The sequence below is a fragment of the Micrasema longulum genome, unplaced genomic scaffold, assembly GCF_059751315.1.
Source record: "Micrasema longulum isolate JH-2025_06_02 unplaced genomic scaffold, ASM5975131v1 h1tg002045l, whole genome shotgun sequence".
Classification (NCBI taxonomy): Eukaryota; Metazoa; Arthropoda; class Insecta; order Trichoptera; family Brachycentridae; genus Micrasema; species Micrasema longulum.
This window is the reverse complement of record NW_028279213.1, coordinates 50,299-68,787: the sequence shown is the minus strand read 5'-3', so window position 1 is coordinate 68,787 and position 18,489 is coordinate 50,299. Positions and strand designations below refer to the sequence as shown.

Below are 18,489 nucleotides of genomic sequence, written 5' to 3'. Positions count from 1 at the left end.
TCTTCGGAAAGTGACAGATTTCACGTGGTGCTAAATCCGAAGAGTTGGGAGAGGGATGAATTAATTTTAATGATATTAATATTTTGTATACTGGTTTATGTTTGTTACTTTGTAGGTATGATTTGTATTCTATTACTTTTATAAGTTTTAAATGTAATTTTTTTGATTTTGATTCTTATTTTTAAATTAATTTATTTTTTAAATATTGCATCACACTTTATTAATTATTATTATCAAAGTATTTAATGTTATTTCTTGTTTTTGGATAGTTTTTTTTTTTTTAAATTTTATTTGTAATCAGATGAAATGATTAATTATTTAAATTGACTTTATATTTTGTTGTTGTTAATTATTATGGCTTAACATGGGCACAGCCTAAAAAGACATAATATGTTGGTGAAAATGCATACAAATGCAATTTGGAATGAATAAAAAAATAAATGTGGAGAAACAGGAATCCTTTTTTCGACCAAAAACTGTCAGATCAGAAGCGAGGTTTTGCGACAAATTTCGCACTCGTTCAACTCATTTTCAAATTATCGGTTTAAATGCCTTGCACGAACCTGTAAGAGATGTTTAGTTCTTCGGTAGGTTCTCGAATAGTCAAATTGCTTGTTTGAATGTTTTCGTCTGTTTTTGAGGTTCAAGGACATCCCGACCGTTGCTCTTTTTCAACCCACTCATTTTCTCTTTTAAATCACTCATACCACTTGTAAACAGCCTACAGAGCCACCACATTGACACCATACACTGATTTTAACATTTCATGAGCTTCTTTTCCACTTTCAACAAAATTTTATGCAAACGAGTTGTTTAAATTCCATGATGCGTTACCTCACTTTTTCGGTTATGGAAGGCCGACCAACAAGTCGCAACTTGTTCAAGCTTGACACTGACTATCTCAATGGATCAGGCTATCGTGCTTATTACTTTAAATAGATGTAGCGTCACCAGTTGCTGCTATAAAAAATCACTCACTATATTTTTTATCACACCTCGTATTTGTTAATTTAAATGAAAACCAAAATATAAATTGTGGTTTTATGAAACATTTATCACAATTTTTGTGTGTGATAACAGAGAAAAGTTTTCTTAAATTTCTTTACTATGACCTTAAAACAGTGTACTTGTTTTTTAAATTTTAATAATAATAAATAAACATTTTAATATACTTTCAAAAAAGTTGTTCTTTATGCGTCCAAAACTAAAAAAATTAAGTGATTCTTATTTTCTTATTACAGGAAGCCATTGTATTAAAAATATATTTAAATGTCGCTTGTTTGATATTGTGATATTGTTTTTAGCTGATATTAATGCTTACAAATGTTTGCTAAATATATTTTTTTACTAATTATCGTATCAATGCACTGTACACATACTATTATATATTATTTATTTTATGGTAGCTTAAGACCATTAAGTTTAAAACACAATTAATTCAGATAGGTACTTAAGTGGTACACGTAACAGTTATGTTGATTCAGCATAATTTTAATAGATAAGTACCTTTCTTATAATATATGCATGCACAGTCTGAAAAACACATTCATAGTTTGTTATTTGCATTATTAAATATTGAAGGAATTGTTTATGACTAATGTGTTAAAATTAATTTAGTTTTTTATCTATGTTTAAATATTTAAATATAAGATATAAATTTGTTGCAACAGAGAGGGAAAAAAAATAGAAAAAGGATTATGAATGTCTAGGCATTTACAGGGTTTATGACCTGTCATAGGCTGGTTTAAGTGGTCACTTTACACACTGTGTAACATTCATCATTCTGCCTATGTTTAAACATCTACATTTCCTCAACTCTTCCATCTGCAGTTTTTTTTAAGTAAAAGAGCTGAAACCTTTTTTTGATGTAGGTGAGATTCATCTGGCCGAATTATTACACCTACTAGGCAACGCCTGGCAACAGTTATCCAGTTTTATTCTTCTCATACCAGTTAGTTTAATCTACAATGTTTTGAGTTTGTTTTTTTTATATTTTTTAATTATAAATTTATTGCAAAAAATAATATACATTCTTAATAACAGGGAATCTATATAAAACCAATTAATGTAAAATGAAAACGGAGTGTTCTCTGTTTATGATAGTCTCCATCTAACATGGCACAGCCTGTTCTAAGATTTTTTTTCTAAGCATGTTCTAAGAGTTTGTTTCAAATGTTTGTAGACAGGCTGGATTTCCCCAGGATTACGGGTTAAATAAAATTTATATCCTGGGGAGGGGGGGTAGTGCCCAAATCCTGAAAAATCAGTGGCGACCCCCCAGCCCCCAGAATGCCCAACAGATATTTTAAATTAAAAATAATAATTATTAAAAAATGTTTCACTTTTAAAATTTTTCTTTGGAAAGTATTACACAAGTCTTTTTGCCAATTTTATACATTTCTGTTGCCGAATTTGTCTATGCAAGTCTTATTGACTAATTGCTGTAATGATAAATCATGTGATTTTCAGAACCTTAATGAATTGACTATAACCTTTTGATTATGTTTACAGTTGGAATTGTGTGTGAAGATACTGGGCGAAATATTGGCTCTGTTGTTTCGTAAAGACGTTGGCCCAACAGACGAAGAGTTTAACCATCTCTCCTCTAGTCTACTGCGAACCATTATACAGGCCACTATACAGATGGACCGAGAGAATCCTCTAGTGGTAAGTTGTATCATTGAAAAATAATAATTTAATACTGTTTGTGATTTGGACCCAGAATTTTGGATGGGTGTTACTCTCCGGTAAAAATCCTGATAAATGAAATTTAGTGGAGGTTAGTCCAACTCAGGTTAGTTAGAGCTGGTGACTACAATGTGCTAGGTTCCGGGTTCGATTCCCGGCAAGATCGACATGAAATTTAAAAAAGTGAGTTTCACTGTAAAGTTTCGCTGCACTGCAGAACCTGCACCTAGAAGTTTCAAGGATATTCATTCTAGCAAGGTGTTCTCTACTGATAATCCTCACTTTGTTTCATTAGGCCGGAAGCAAACCTCTGAGAGTACACCTTCAGTAGTTCATTCCCATGGAAATAACCAGGGCCCTGATTACAATGGAAAGTTAACATTTATCTTTAATTTTATCTTCAAAGTAAAATTAAGTTTTCTGTATGAAAAACAGAATATGCATACAATTTTTTCTTCTAAATATGTTCAATTATTGGTTACCGACGAAGATACTTTAAATGTTCATGCAAAAATATTCGTTTTCGTACACAAATATTGTTTTTTTCTTTATAGACAGTCGAAGATAACTATGTTAACTTTCTATTGTAATCGGGCCTCAGGCACTTTTTGCCAGAGCATTAAACTGTGTTTCTGTGAACAACCGAAGTTCATTTCGATGAGCACATTTGGGCAACCTGTAGTAAGGCTCTGGGCCTATTGGGCTGTCTCATCTTCTAGCCTCGCTACGACAGTAAACAGGACCTCACTCTTTTGGATCCGAAAGCCGACTGACAAGTCACAACTTGTTCAAACTTGACTCTGACTATCTCGATGCATCAGGCTATCGGACTTATTGTTTCAAATGAATGTAGGGTCAGCAGTTGATGCTATAATAATTCATTCACTTTATTTTTTCATCACACCTCATATATGAGAGCATTGGAAGCAAAGATAGCAAACTCCCGTTTTGGTGTTTTAGAGAAAAATAACAAAAACTGCCACACTAATATCAAAGAGAGTCTTTATGTTAGAAATGTTATTTTCACTGAACTTAAATTTTAAGATACTAATAAATTAGCTTTAATAGAAACACAAATTCAAAAAACTATCTTAATATTTGTATGGCACGGTCAATTTGAAAATTTACATCTCAAGCCTGTCATTGGTCGAATAAAATGGCTGATAGACATTGCTATGTTTGCTTCCAAACACTATTTTCAAACCATCAGAAGTATGATTTTAAACTAGATTTGCAACCCAACTCATGATTTGTATAAAAATTAAGTTGATAAACTACAGAATGACATCATAATAAAAAAGAAAAATTTTTTGGAGGTTGCTATCTTTGCTTCCAATGCCCTCATACCTCTATTAAATCTTATCTCTTTTGCATTTGATTTTATCTCCATCTCACTTGTGCGCGTTCCAGGCCCAGCTAGTGGCAGTCCTGCTGGAAATGCTTCGCCAAATGAACTTAGAGCGTTACAACCATTACGTGTCCCTCTTCCCTTCGCGCATGGATTTGCTGGAGTTCCTCAACGAAGTGCAGATAGTTCTGCAAGACCTGGTAGAACGCCCAGTCTTCCACGCCCACTGGGCCGACATGATTAACTTGCAGTACCACATCGTGCTCAATACCTTCAGGTAACTAAAGAAAAAAATCACCATGTTTATGGTGAGATATATCCAGAAATAAAGTTCTGTTTGTTTCTTGCCGTTGCAGTTTCGCATATTTTTGGTATTTACCCTGACCTATTGAGGAGTTGATGCCATTATGGGTTAGCTGACTGTTGTGTACGCTTTGTGTGCTTGTTTGAAATGCCTAATAAAATTTAAAATCCCACCGCTTGTGGGATATGGTCTGTAATTAGTTTCCTTAATGCAAAGAACATTAAATCAGTTCACATTCATCAACAGATCTGTGAGTGAGTCAATGGTAAGGAGATAAGTGAGACGGTTCAATAAAAGTGTACGACAGACAAAGTGGCCCCCTTTTATAAAAAGGGTGGAATCTTTTTTGAAGAGAGCAAGAAGCCATTTTGAACACAGACAACATAATAGCTGAATTTAAATCCCAATCCAAATCCAAAAATATTAAAGTAAAACTTTTTAAATTCTACAATACTTTTCCTGTCGAGTAAAATATAGAAGTCATGTAACAATGTTTACAATCTGTTGATGGCTAGCTCAAGGGAACTTTAAGAATAAAATAGGGATATATCAGGTTTTTTTCTTTTTACAATTTTAAAGTAATAAGGTCTATGAAATACTGTTGAGTAAAAAAATTTTTTTTTCACTACTTATTTGTAAAATAAACAATATTTTTAAATGTACAATTTTGGATTTTCACAAAAACGGTCATTGCATTGGTCACGCCCCTAATACGAAAGGATTTATGTTAGTTTTGAACTTTGTAACCGTTAAAATTTTTATAGAACATCGTCACGAATCTTGACGTCACAATTATCAATGCCAAACATGTCGCGTTTTTCTAGGGGCATAATTTTTTATAAGTTCTTTTTGAAAGTTATGTATGAAAAAATTTCTCCACAGAATCCATATTGATTTTGAAAATGCAATAATTTAAAAAAAATGCATTTCATATATTTTTATCGGTATTCGTAGTATGTGATATTTCCCCATTCCTCATATTATTTATAATCCTAGCGTTTGTCTATAAATATTTAAGCAGTACAACTTATTGAAGATAAACGGCAAATTCCTTTCCAGCCTGTTCCCGAGCACCCTGTGTTCGGTGTTCCTGTCTCCCTTCCAGCAACAGCTGTGGTCCAACTGGTTCCATCTGGCCGTCGGCTTCCTAGCGCGGCCCGCTCTGCAGCTGGAGCACCGCCTTCCGGAACAGCGGCGCCGCCTCACGGCCCACTTCGGGGACATGAGGAAGGGGGCCGCACACCTCATACATACCATGTGGTTCCATCTGGGTAAGGACAGTTAGACTATTGCATGTCAGAGCGCATGTTCCGTGTACGGGTTTCGTTTGCTTTTTACACAAATGTTGTAATGTTTCGTTGAAAATGAATAGTTTGTCCAGAAATAAGTATTTAATACCCGTATGCAGAGACAAACCTTAAGGTGAGGAGAGTACATTCTATTGTCTTCACCTTCGGGTTATTCTCTGCATTTGAAACTAGAATGTACTTTCCTCACCTTAAGTTTTGTCTCTGCATACGGGTATAAGAGGTCAAAATGTATGTGATACCTTTTTTTTTCTTATTTGATTTCTTGACATGGAGAACAATACGATACGACTTTAATGGTAATCATTTATTTAACACTTTATATACATTTACAATATATATACATACAAGGGCGGGCATATTGCCTTAAAGTTTGAGTTCAGTCTGAGAAAATTCAGTTTGAGAAAATTACAAGTACATGGACATATTCTAAGGAATGAGGCATTCCACTGTTTTCTAATTAATTTTTTTTCTATTAGCGTACTATTTAACTAAACAAAAATATATGTATATTTATTTTTTTGTGCGTTATTTTCAAAGATATGATTTTTTAAAGTTACATTTATCAAATACCGCGCCAAATGACTGTAATCAGTGTGTCACTTTTCAGTAGTGACGTAGTTGACGTCATGAAATGGTTGGCGTTCTTACTTTCACTGACCGCGGTAAGTTGTATTTCTCCAGCCAATAACAAAACTGACAAGAATCTATGGAATATTGCTTAGATTACTTCATTTAGTTGATCGTAATTTGCTCATTTCTATGTTTTGGTTGTTCTTTTACGAACGTTTCGATTTAGAAAAACCTAGAAAGTTGACATAATCTCTGGTTGAAATGTCAACAAAGTATTATTTGCCGGATTTCAGGTCGTAGATCGTAATCAAACTATTCGCCGCCAAATCACCAATCACAAATTATACTCTTTTTTTTTCTATGGTCAAAACGTTCCTTACAAGGTGCGGGGGCTTTAAAGCGGAAACCGGAAATACTACACATAGATATAAGGAGTGACGTCATTATTTACGATTTTAAAATGAATACTATTTTTAGCATGTTTTATTTATGTTTGCATGCGTTTTTGAGATATTTAATCGTACTCCAAAATTTTTAAGTATTTATGTGTACACGAAAACATTTTTTAAATTTAATTCAGGGTTGGGCTGGAATTCATCATTACACTGAATCTTATAATTTTTTTACAAAATTAAAAACAAAACATAACTAAAAAAAAATCATTGCACTATACTATGAAGAGAGGAGAGGAAATGGGAAGGAAAGAAGAGGTAGAAAGGAACAACTTAAATATTTAGATAGTGACATTTCAATCTTGATTTAAATGTAAATAAAGAAGTCTCTAACATGTGGGTAGTAGTAGTATTAGTGGGTGGGTATTAGTGGGTAGATTGTTCAACAATCGAGCAGCTACAACTGTGAAAGAGAAGGCAAGAAAATTAGAGCTATGAAAGGTTATCAAAAGGGTTCTCTCGTATTATGTATATGAAATACGTACGATTATGTACATTGTTTTTTAATAGAAAAAAGTATGGTATGTGACACATGCGGTCATTTAATTTATTTAAAAAATAAACAAGTATGTCGTAAGTTATACATACGGTCATAAATTATGTAATATAATGTTTTATAATATAAATTATCATTTATCTACAATATTCCGCCAAATAAGTCCTCCCAATAAAGTCCGCCAAAGTACTTATTATTTGTACTTGAAGATTTGAATAAATATTTTGTTATTAAATAAAGAGAAATTAAATATATGTGTATTGATTTAAATTGTTGTAAAATTTTGTAAATTTCTCTGTGTATATTCTCAAATGTAAAGATTTTCTGAGATCTGGGCACTGCTCCCTCCCCCCCCTGGACTTTCGTTCTAATGATTTTAGTAATCGAATGAATTGGACTATTTTTATTAGAAAAGGAAAAGGCATGTTCTGAAACAGGTAACATTCAATTTATTTTATTGATTTTACACAAAATAAATACATAGTTCTATTATTTGGACATGGAAAACACAAAGCTAGTGATTTGTAGTTTTCCATGTCAAATTTCGTCAAACTAGCTGAGCTTATCTTTCTTTCAACCAGGAAAAAACGTTTGGTAATTCCTGGTCTAACAATAAATTGAATTTACAGGTCAATACAAAATCCAGTTTGTTCCCGCCTTGGTGGGTCCGTTTCTCGAGATGAGTCTGATTCCCGAGTTGGAGCTGCGCACGGCGACTATTCCCTTGTTCTTCGACATGATGCAGTGTGAATACAACTCATCCAAGTACGGAGTGGAGTCATTCGGAGATTGCCTGCGAGAGCCCACCCACATCAAGGGAAACTTTAATGATTTCGAGAACGAAATGATACACAAACTGGATATTCTGGCTGAAGGTAGGACAAACATTAATCTGTATTATCTTCACCATTAACTGTGTCATCAACACATCATTATTCCCTTCTTCTTTTGGTTTCAATTGAAGTAGTTGATAACCTTGAAATGAGCAGTGTTAAAAGCTTGTTTATGGAAAAAATATATGGATATTTATAACACCCGCTTTTTCCCTGTACATTTTATTTGGCATATTGTTATCCTTTTCTTACAAGATAGTTACGTATTAAGGCTGTAGTCGGGTAAAACGAACGCAAAATTAGGAAATTAGAGTTTAGAAGTTATGAAAAATACACCGCAACACCCTGACCATTTGAGAAAAAAATATTTCTTTGATTTTTTTTTCTTACCACTGGTGGGAATCAAACCGTCCGAATTAACCGGGGCCTGCTGGGCTGAATAAATAGGCTCTATGGGCTAGTTTTATAAAGAAAGCTCGTGTCCAACATTATACATCGAGTTGAAATTTGCATTAATTATATGATTCTTTCTTTCCAGGCGGTGGTGGGGACGCGGAATGGAGTGCCCTGTTTGTGAAGATCGTGGGGGACATGTGTGCAGAGGACGCCGCCCTAAGGGAGGCGGGGGGTAACTTTGTGCGCGTGGTCGGCAAACTGCTCGACACCCTGCTGCAGTACAGAGCGCTGCACGATCACTCCAGCATTGACTACAGGATGCAGGCAACCACCACCCTGCTGGTAACTATAGAGAGATTCTCCCCAAATGAGGAAGTTCAGTGCACTGGGAAATTGGATGTTTTCTTACACATCTTTTAATAGTTAAAGGACAACCTTGTCTGTCCAAATTCGAGTTTCAAATTCTGTTTTATACTTTGGTGTAATTGTTAGAAGAAATTTGTCTTATACTTCCCATGCTAAGATAGCTTAAAATTTAGAAATGACGGCTTTCCACAAAGTTGTTCGCTTGGCCAGAGCCTCTTTTGAAACTTCAGTGGTCTATTAATAAACCATTTACTTAGGGCCGGTTGCATCGACAAAAGTTAAGTTAAAGTCAGGGCTAAAGTCAAATAAAAGTTACTTTTATTTAACCGGCCGCTAGGGGGCCGTTTAAAGTTAAATGCGATCTGCCATCTGTCAAAAAAGCGTCGTGAGTGTTGAAATCCATTGATCGATCTGTGAAAAGTTGCAAACCACGAACGGATCATTTTTTGTGGGAAGAGTCCGACTTTATCACAAGATTTCGAATGTCAAAAAAGTGAAGAACTAATAATTATTTGAATTTTTAATTGTTAATTATTTTTCAAAACACGGGACTTGATCATCAGCGGGCATGGTGTAAAATAAATCTAAATCATCACTGGATTTAAATTCTGTTTATTTATTTTTAAATAGAGCTAGATTGAGCTCAGCTAACTCTTTCTGGGCATTTAAGGCTGCCATAGTTGCCCGAAAAATGACCCTTTTTTGCTCTATTTCTAGAGTAAAAAATTCTTCATTTTGTTTTAGCTTTTGCTCTTTTAATTTTATTTATCTAGTTCAAAAAGGACGATGTCCCTTTTGTTCTTTTCTTCTCCGGATGCGCAGTGTTCCTTCGCCCTTTCGCACACACTGAAAATTGGAACAAAATTTAAACGTTTGTGCCCAAAGACGCGTTGCGGGGCATGTGTATTGCTACATGTAAATAAACATGTACGTGCTTGCGCAAAAATCCCAACAATTTTTAGGGTGAAACTTGAACCTTTACAGTGGCAACATTCTTAACTTTAACTTAACTAAAATAATGTTGATGCAACGGAAGTTTTCAGTTACCAGATTTTGAGCCCTAACTAAGTTTAAATATTTAACTTTAAACTAAATTTATACCAACTTTGATGCAACCGGCCCTTAGGCATCGTATGTTATGCGGTTGACTGGTGAATTGTAAAATTTTAGGTGAATTATTTTAAGTGGACAAAGGCAACCTCTCCTGGTTTTTGCTAGAGCATATAGGACATGCTCGACGAAAGCACTCCCGGTTCTCACAGGCTTGTGTCTCCTTTGGATTCTGCGACGATCCGCAAATTTCCACTTCGATGGAGTTCATCTATATCCAATTGAAGAAATGTCTCAATCGTTGTCTGTTGAAGTTGAAGTTGACAGTTAACAGTATCACAGACGTGAAATGCGCGTGCAAAAATAGGACCTGTTCTGATGTTTCCAAATTTGACCACAGATTTAACCCAATTTGAGTAGTACATGACACAATATTAATTGGGTCAACCTCGCACAAGATCTTGTACCATACGAGCTTAAGAGAAACAATATAAAAAACACTAATACAAGTAGAGAGTAGACATCTAGTTCTATTGCACAGACATAACTATATTGTTTACCCCCCGGACTCGGAAGAACACCGTTTCTGTGTCCGGGCGGATAAAGAATACAGTTCTCTGTGTGAAAAAGAACCAGAACTCGGAATGAGTGCTTTTGACTCTATGGCTGCTCTCCGGTAAAATTCCTGAAAAAGAAAGTTGAGTGGAGAAATGTCCACCTCGTAGCGTAATAGTTGGCGTGTTCACCTACCATGTTGAAGGTCGTGGATTAAATTCCTAGCAGTGTGGCTTTTAAAATGGTTCTACACGGCCTATAATTCATTATTCCAAGACTGGCACCTGATGAGTAAGACTGATAACCAATGCACCTCAGGATGTGGATGAGGAATTTATGATGATAATTAAATCTACAAATTCGGATTCTTCTACTTCTTCTCTTGCATTCCTCTCTCCATTACTGCCTCTTCCGATTCTTTCCGCTCGCCTCTGTCTTGATCCTTTAGCATCCAGGCACCACCAGCTATCTGAACTATGTAGTTGGTCCATCTCTTTCGCGGCCTTCCGACACTCCTTTTATTTGTCCAGGGCCTCTACTTCAATATTCATGGAACTGGTGTACTCCTTTTCAGCTATATGTCCTGCCCATTGCCGCTTTAGTTTTGTCACATGGTTCGTGACATAGGCAATTTAGGTTTTCTGCCTAATCTCTGTTTCCTTTTCTATCTCGAAGACTCACATCAAGCGCCTGCCATCCCATGAACCGTTATGTGCATTTTAATTTTTGAACCATACTGTAAGGGTTTACGTCTAGTCTAGAGATGCACGTGTTAAAGACTTGAGTATATTTTTGTTTTCATAAATGTGTTTTAATTTGCTGAAGGCAGTCCAAGTACAACCCAATCCGAATAAACTCTGATTTGTTAGAATTAAACACAAAAGACAAATAAATAATATTGTGGTTTCTCCGTGGCAGGATTTCTACTCGGACATAAAGCGGCCGGAGATGTACATCCGCTACGTGAACAAGCTGTGCGAGCTGCACCTCGAGTGTGACAACTGGACCGAGGCGGGGCTCACTCAGCGCTTGCACGCCAAGCTTCTGCAGTGGTCGTGCGCTCCCCTGTCTGCCCTCCTGCGGAGCCATCGCCATCCGCACTGCCAGACGCACCGCGACCTCAAGGAGGCGCTCTACTACGACATCATCCACTACATGGACAAGGGGAAGGTACACCCTCACTTTTTAATTTTGTCTTTTACTAGAGCATTGTGTACTGCAGGCTTATTGTCACAATTTCGTTTCGTAAGTTCGTTCGTGTGTCATATATTCATCTCATTCTAACGCAATCAAAACCATATTTCGCTCTCGTTCCCTCTCATGCGATATGAATGATTTTACGGAACGAATTAGTTACAGCATAAGGCCACTGTATATCACTGATACACAATGGATAGCCGCCAACGTATGCGTGTTTCGGCAATGAAAGATCTTGCGGTCATGAAAGCAGATTGACTGCATGAAGTTGTGGCCGAATTTTTGAGAATCCTTGAACACTTAGATTCCTATACAACTTATTGGTCCGGAGCAGGTTTGAGAGTGCTTTGGTAATATTGAATCCACTCGAGGCGAGGTATTACCTCACTTTGGAGAGAAAAAAAATAAATTAATTAAATTTTACTGTTAAACGGGTTGTACCAGATAGCATGTTCCGTGAGGCGAAAAACAAGGGCCAAGGTGTATGTTTTAAATTCTGTAATATCCTGCCGGTAAAGCAACTTTGTGACTACAAATATATTGTAGATCACTCTGATCCGGAATATAAAAAAAGAGTTTCCCACACTCACAACTCTTTATTAAAAACTAAGGGTTCCCTGGTCTTTTCCCGAATTACAAATTACTTCGGAGAACGAACATTAAATTGCGCTGTTCCAAGGTTGTTCAATGATCTCCCTCGAACCATCATTAACATGAAAGATCTTCAATTGAAAAAAAAAGAATTGAAGAAACATTTTCTAAATACTTTGAAGTGTCTGTTGAATGGATAAATAAGTATGTATTATTTAAATAAAATAATGTAAAAAAAAACCTGTCTTAAAAAAAATGTGTCTCATCGAAAAGTCTTTAGACTTAGTGGGTAACAAATTGTAATATGTATTTAAAAATATCAAATAAATGCTATTCTGCAGCACTGAAACTGAAAGGTATTTCCACACCTTGTACTGCCACATGATCATCACACGGACTGTATCTCTGTATGTTGTAGATGTGGGAACTGGCCGTAGGCGTGTGCAAGGAGCTAGTGACGCAGTATGAGGAGGAAGTGTTCGACTACTGCCACCTGTCCGAGCTGTACCACATGATGTCGGGTTTCTATGCGTCCATAGTGAAACAGCCTCGACCGCAGCCGGAATACTTCCGCGTCGGGTACTATGGGAAGGGCTTCCCTCCATTCTTACAGAATAAGGTAATTAAACTAGTAATATGAAAACACATTCAAGTTTGTCAGTGAATATTCTCGGTGGAAGTTTATTGTAACTTATTTTATTTATTTATTTTATTTAATTATTTAATTTTACAATACGGCCAAATTGCATTTTAAAAAAATATACAGGTAAGTACAAACATAGTAAGTAATAATTTAAAAGATAAACAACGCTTTTTTGTATACATGTAGAAACAATAAAAAGCATACTGCCATGCAAAATAAAAAGTGAAACTTTACATAGTGAAACTTACACAAATCCTGACAGGACATAGATTTATAAGCTATTTACACAGATTCAAAATATCTGAGATCAACCCTTGCCCATGCGATGATGTTACTCTCCAAGATGTCTCCCATTTATTGATGCATTGCCCCTTTTTCAGTCTAAAGCGAATGCAACTGGAGGCGCGATGCAGAAGTCTAGATGAGGATTTACACGATGTTCATGTAGTAATTAGTCATAAGGACTTGTCAAGATAGGTAAAATTATACATGACAGATATAGTAAAGGCAATAAAAGGTATCATTGATAGGACACCAAATGCCGAACACTCTTCAAGTGGATCGGAAGATCTGTTGACGAATTACAACGGTCCGCCTTCTCCTGACGAGTTTTCTGTGGTTTCCTTGTCACTAAAGCAAATGCAAAGAAGCCCCTGAAACAGGTCACAGCCGAAACATCCCACCGATCCTTACATAAAATAACTAAATAACTAAACAAAGTTTTTCATTGAAGTAAATTTAATACAATTTTTTAAGTAAACAAATAAATAACTATCGCTTTGAAGTAAATATAAACCTTGTACATTACACGCAAGGTAAAAGAATAATGCAACTCACGTATTTAAAAAAAATGTGTGACGTCAAAATGACGTTATGCCAACTGCGAGCGAAAAAGTGGTTCCGGCGTATAATTTCAAATCATTACCCATTTTATGAAACATTGCTTAGTTATGAACAGAAAGGATTTTTTTCAAAAAGAGACCAATGATATGGCATTATTTGAAACCGTGGTTCATAAAAATTACTTTAGTATTTATGTTCCAAGAGGCATAACCACTGGCAGGTCGGTTCTGTTCTGGTCGGTTATGTGGAACAGTATATGCTGACGAGGTCTAACGTACTTAAGGTAAGTTGTAACCAAGCATACGCCGGAGAAACCCAGTGGGATAGAGCCGTGCATAATATCCGCAGTGATTTTAAAAATTATTTTATTTATTGATATAATACAAAGTATAATTACAAATTAATTATATTCCCAGGAGGTACTACAAATCTAAAGTAATGCTCATTTTTTTTAAAAGTACATATTCAAAACAACATTGAAATAAAGCAAATCAAACATCATTATAACTAAATATATCGCAACAAAATGTAAACTGAAAAATTTGAAACGGTCTCGTACATAAACAAAATAAATAAATAAAAATACAACAAAAATACAACAATGTACAACAAGAGTATGTCCAAATGCTTGCAGACTGGCTGGATTTCCTCCCTTTTTCCCTCTCTGTTGAAATAAATTGAAATAAAAATGCTTTCAAGAATGAATCATCATCATCATCATCATTCCTTTTCTGCGCCAATGGTGCATAGGGTACTGGATTGGTACACCAATCGCGGCGTATCCTGACCCTGTTTTGTTACAAGAAGGTAAGATGACCAGGGACCGTGAAATATTCTAGTGTAAAATACCTTTTTAAATAAATATTTCATGTCAACCATGTCAGGAATCGAACCCGAGACCTCTTGCATGGTAGGCAAACGCGTTGACCACTAGACCAACTTTAAGACAGAAGAAAGTGGCAAATCTAGGACTAAGAGAGATAGTGACAGTTACATTGATAAATGCACATTGCATCTAATGTTTTAACATGGAAAATCTCAAAGCCAACGCTTCAAATACCAATTTTAATATTTTCAGTTTTTATATTAACTAGCTTAATAGAGCATAAAATAAAAGAAGAGTATTGAGTTTTTCTACTGACATTTCTTGGTGGAACTGCATTTTAATTATAATAATAAAAATACTTTATAGTTTTATTCCACTTTTATTTTAAAAAAAATTACCAGTTAAAGTTATAAAACTATAAAGTATTTTTATTATTATATTTAAAAGAAGAGTAATTGAATAAAAATATTAGTGAATGTGATTTTTTGTGTTTTTGCAGGTTTTTGTGTACAAAGGCAAAGATTACGAGAGATTGCAGGATTTCAGCGCGCGTACACTTAACGGTTTACCCAACGCCGAACTGATGGCTACTCTCAGTCCTCCTGGAGATGATATCAAGAACTCGTCTCATCAATGTATCCTTTACTTTATTTTATCAACTATCTGTTCGCGTGTCGTTTGTTTTGTTTGTTTTACTACGTTCTTCCTTTTCCAAGCGGTCTCAATTTGGAACTCGCACCGTATTCCTTCACTGTCACGCTGGGAAACTAAAATGAGGTGATTGTACTGACCACGTGTATTCGATTGATCACAAATTGACAATACTGCAGTGAGGGGTATAATGAAAGCTTTTAATGTTTCTATGTTTTGTTATTTTCGCAGTTTGATTGTAAAGAAATACTAAATTTTCGCTTAATTAGTTTTAAAAAATTGATAGTGAATATGCGAAACTGAAGAAAGACAAGTCTTTATAAAGTGGCCATTCAAACCAGCCAATGACCGGTTACAAGTCTTGTAAATGCCTATACTTCCATATTCCCTTCTCTAATTCATCCTTGTTGTAATTTGTTAATCTTTATAAACAGTTTCGGGAAAGGGGTGGGTGCTTTTATTGTATCTGTTCATTCTTTTTTAATTGGAAAAATACACTTGTTTACATTTTTACCATTGGTAGAAAACAAGAAACCTGTTGAAGAGCTGTGTTTGAATCTTAGACCTCTTGATCCAGAGTCCATAAAACCGCTGAACTACAACCCGCCTTAAATTAAAAAGTAGTTAAGAGTTAACGTCCTGTGTTTAATAAGCTGGTCTTGTACAAAATTATGTATTGTGTTGAAGGAAAATGCTAAGTTGTTTTCTTCGGTCAACGCTTTAGATTTCTGAAAGAATACGCGCACACCCCAAATCGTTTTAAAGACTGAGGGTCTACCTACGGGTTTTGCTTATAATGCAAACAATCTTTTTTAAATTTCTATTGTACCCTTAACGCAGTAAATGTTCAGATGTTCAAATCAACGCTGTGGAACCGCTAATGTCAGAACACAACAGGATGTCTGGGAAGCCGATAAGTGACAGAATACTAAAATTCCACCAACATAACAATGTTAACAAGTTTCGCTACTCGAGACCGATCTACAGAAATGGTATGATTTCACTATTTGATTTATTTAATACTCAATTTATATTAAAACAGAGATCAAGAGCATTTAAAAAAAGAATCATTGACCGTTTTAAGTTACCAATTTATAAACTAACATTCACTATTCTAGCATAGACAGAATTAAATTTCTATCTTTTTGAGATTATTATTATTATAAATAATTAAATATAATTTTATGTATTTATTCACGGCCTAAGCCAATCTGCACAGTTTACATGCATGTTATTTATAGTTACAAAAATGAATTTATAAATAAATTAAACAATACTGAAGCTAAAGACAGAAAATAAGGACAGTAAATTAGAACAATAGTATAGAAAAATAGTCTTACAGTAGCCCAGTTTAGCCACGGCATCCCCCCACACTCTTCTTGACATTAACAAGGGATTTGCAGAACGCAGGAAGATCCAGCCCGAGAAACTCCAAGTCACTGGAAGAGTTTACTAGTCTACACATTCTTGTCACTGGGGAATATAAGCCATAGTTAGATTTGGAAGATTTGACATGCAAAAGATTATTATTTCTAGTGCCACGGGAACATGGAAGGTCGTTTGTAACAGAGAAGAGACATCGCTTATTGAGTTTAGTATTTAAAAATACATATAAGGTCCAACTCTGTTCTACGGTTTTCCAATGAAGACATTTGTAAACGTTTTTATATATCAGCATAGGAATAGGTTCCTCTTTCGAAGCCAAGCAACCATGCGACTCTTCTCGGAAAACGATGCTGGATGGACTCCAAATGGTCAATATTATTCCGATAGTACGGAGACCAAATTTCAGTAGCATGTTCCAAATGGCGACGAATTAATCAATTATCTGACATATCATCGTTGCGTTGACAATATCTGTAATGTGAACTTCCTTTTTTAAAAGTATTTTTAATTTCTCGTTAAGATTATAGAATTTCAAATTGCGTGAACAATCTTTGTTTTAAAAAATTACACCTTACAACTAAGCCCGAAGGTAATCTTATTAGCACTAGCGCTCAATATAAATTATTGAAGTTATGGATAAATATGCATGATAAAATACTCTGTTTTGAAAAAATCGGTAAGACTTTGAGCTATTTTAAGCCGGTTTTTTGCGTGTTTTAGTGAGTTTTTTTTCAGGTAATCGATGCTGGCTTTAATTTATTTTTTTAAATCCAATGATCCTCAATTTTTTAAATGTTAACAGATATTATTTGCACAATGAGGATATATAAACTATGTTTAACATCCTAATGTCAGATATAAAGGAATTAAAATGCAGAGTAAATAGAATGTGAGATCAGGTAAGTTAGGTAGAAGACGGGAACAGATTAAAGGAAATAAAAGGTTTTTTTAAAAAGTGATTACTTTCTATTTTCATGAAATATGTATTTTTAGTCGAACTGCTCAAGAAAATTATCCCTTCGACAGCATTGAGCTAGAAGGTGACTACGAAGTATTTATTTTTTCAAAAGAGTGCTTTTGTTTATATTGTGTAATTTTCGTGGTGCGTTTTTGCTTGTATCCTTTGTCTTGTGGCAGTGAAATAAATTAAAAAATACTTTGTACTAGTAATATTATATTTTATACAGATGAATCGATGGCCAACTCTGGTGAAGAAAAATCTAGTCAAAACGAATTTGGAACACTTTGGTTGGAAAGGACCGAAGTGGAAATTAGAGAAAAGTTACCAGGTAAATACTATTTATCTTTTCGTGGATTGTGGCGCTGCACTATATACTCTGAACACTTTTTGGAAGTTGCATTTTCACAGGCCTGAAGAACGAAATAATTCGGTATATTGGTGAGATGTAACTCTAATTATGTCAAAACATCATAGATTTTTTTTAAAAAAAGGATGGCGTCATGCCAGAGAAGCCGAAGAGGGTATTTGAGCGATATTGTGTTCCATGCATAATTCCCATGTCTATACTTTATATTGATATGAATAAACTTGGAAATTTGGGTTTTATCAATAAAAAAAAAAACAAATCGTATATCTCTTATTAATATGCACCCTTTTATATATGCAAGAAATTTGTTATTAATTTCTTAAAGATTACAGTTATTTGAAAAATCGTTTAACTGAACAGGCTCGGTTTTTAACTGTTCAGATTATAGAGACTATACTGTATAATAACCAATAATGTCATACATATGAAACTATATAAGTGTGTTCATAAAATATTAGGAATTTTTAAATTTCGCGGGTTTGGAGAGTTTGATTGTCAATTTTTTTTAAAATTATGTTGGCATACATGCCTCTGAAGTATGCTAAAATTTTCAGCTGTGTTTACTTGGTCTGTGGCAGCCGCTATAAAAAAGTTGTTATAATGATAGAGACTAACTTCAGACTCTCGAGCTGTCAGTTTTCAGTGGGGATTGCGAA

At 34.9% G+C, this 18,489-nt stretch overlaps 1 protein-coding gene across 1 annotated transcript in view; it reads left to right on the top strand.

Moving 5' to 3' along the window:
• mbc (dedicator of cytokinesis protein myoblast city) overlaps window positions 1-18,489 on the top strand; it is an 80,005-nt gene that overhangs the window by 48,067 nt on the left and 13,449 nt on the right. Inside the window, exons 19-28 of the mRNA XM_088239029.1 lie at window positions 2,512-2,667; window positions 4,099-4,313; window positions 5,400-5,611; window positions 7,798-8,043; window positions 8,540-8,739; window positions 11,287-11,538; window positions 12,575-12,775; window positions 14,968-15,103; window positions 15,971-16,111; window positions 17,693-17,794. Of these exons, the coding sequence (XP_088095155.1) occupies window positions 2,512-2,667; window positions 4,099-4,313; window positions 5,400-5,611; window positions 7,798-8,043; window positions 8,540-8,739; window positions 11,287-11,538; window positions 12,575-12,775; window positions 14,968-15,103; window positions 15,971-16,111; window positions 17,693-17,794 (1,861 nt within the window). The remainder of the gene's footprint in view (window positions 1-2,511; window positions 2,668-4,098; window positions 4,314-5,399; window positions 5,612-7,797; window positions 8,044-8,539; window positions 8,740-11,286; window positions 11,539-12,574; window positions 12,776-14,967; window positions 15,104-15,970; window positions 16,112-17,692; window positions 17,795-18,489) is intronic.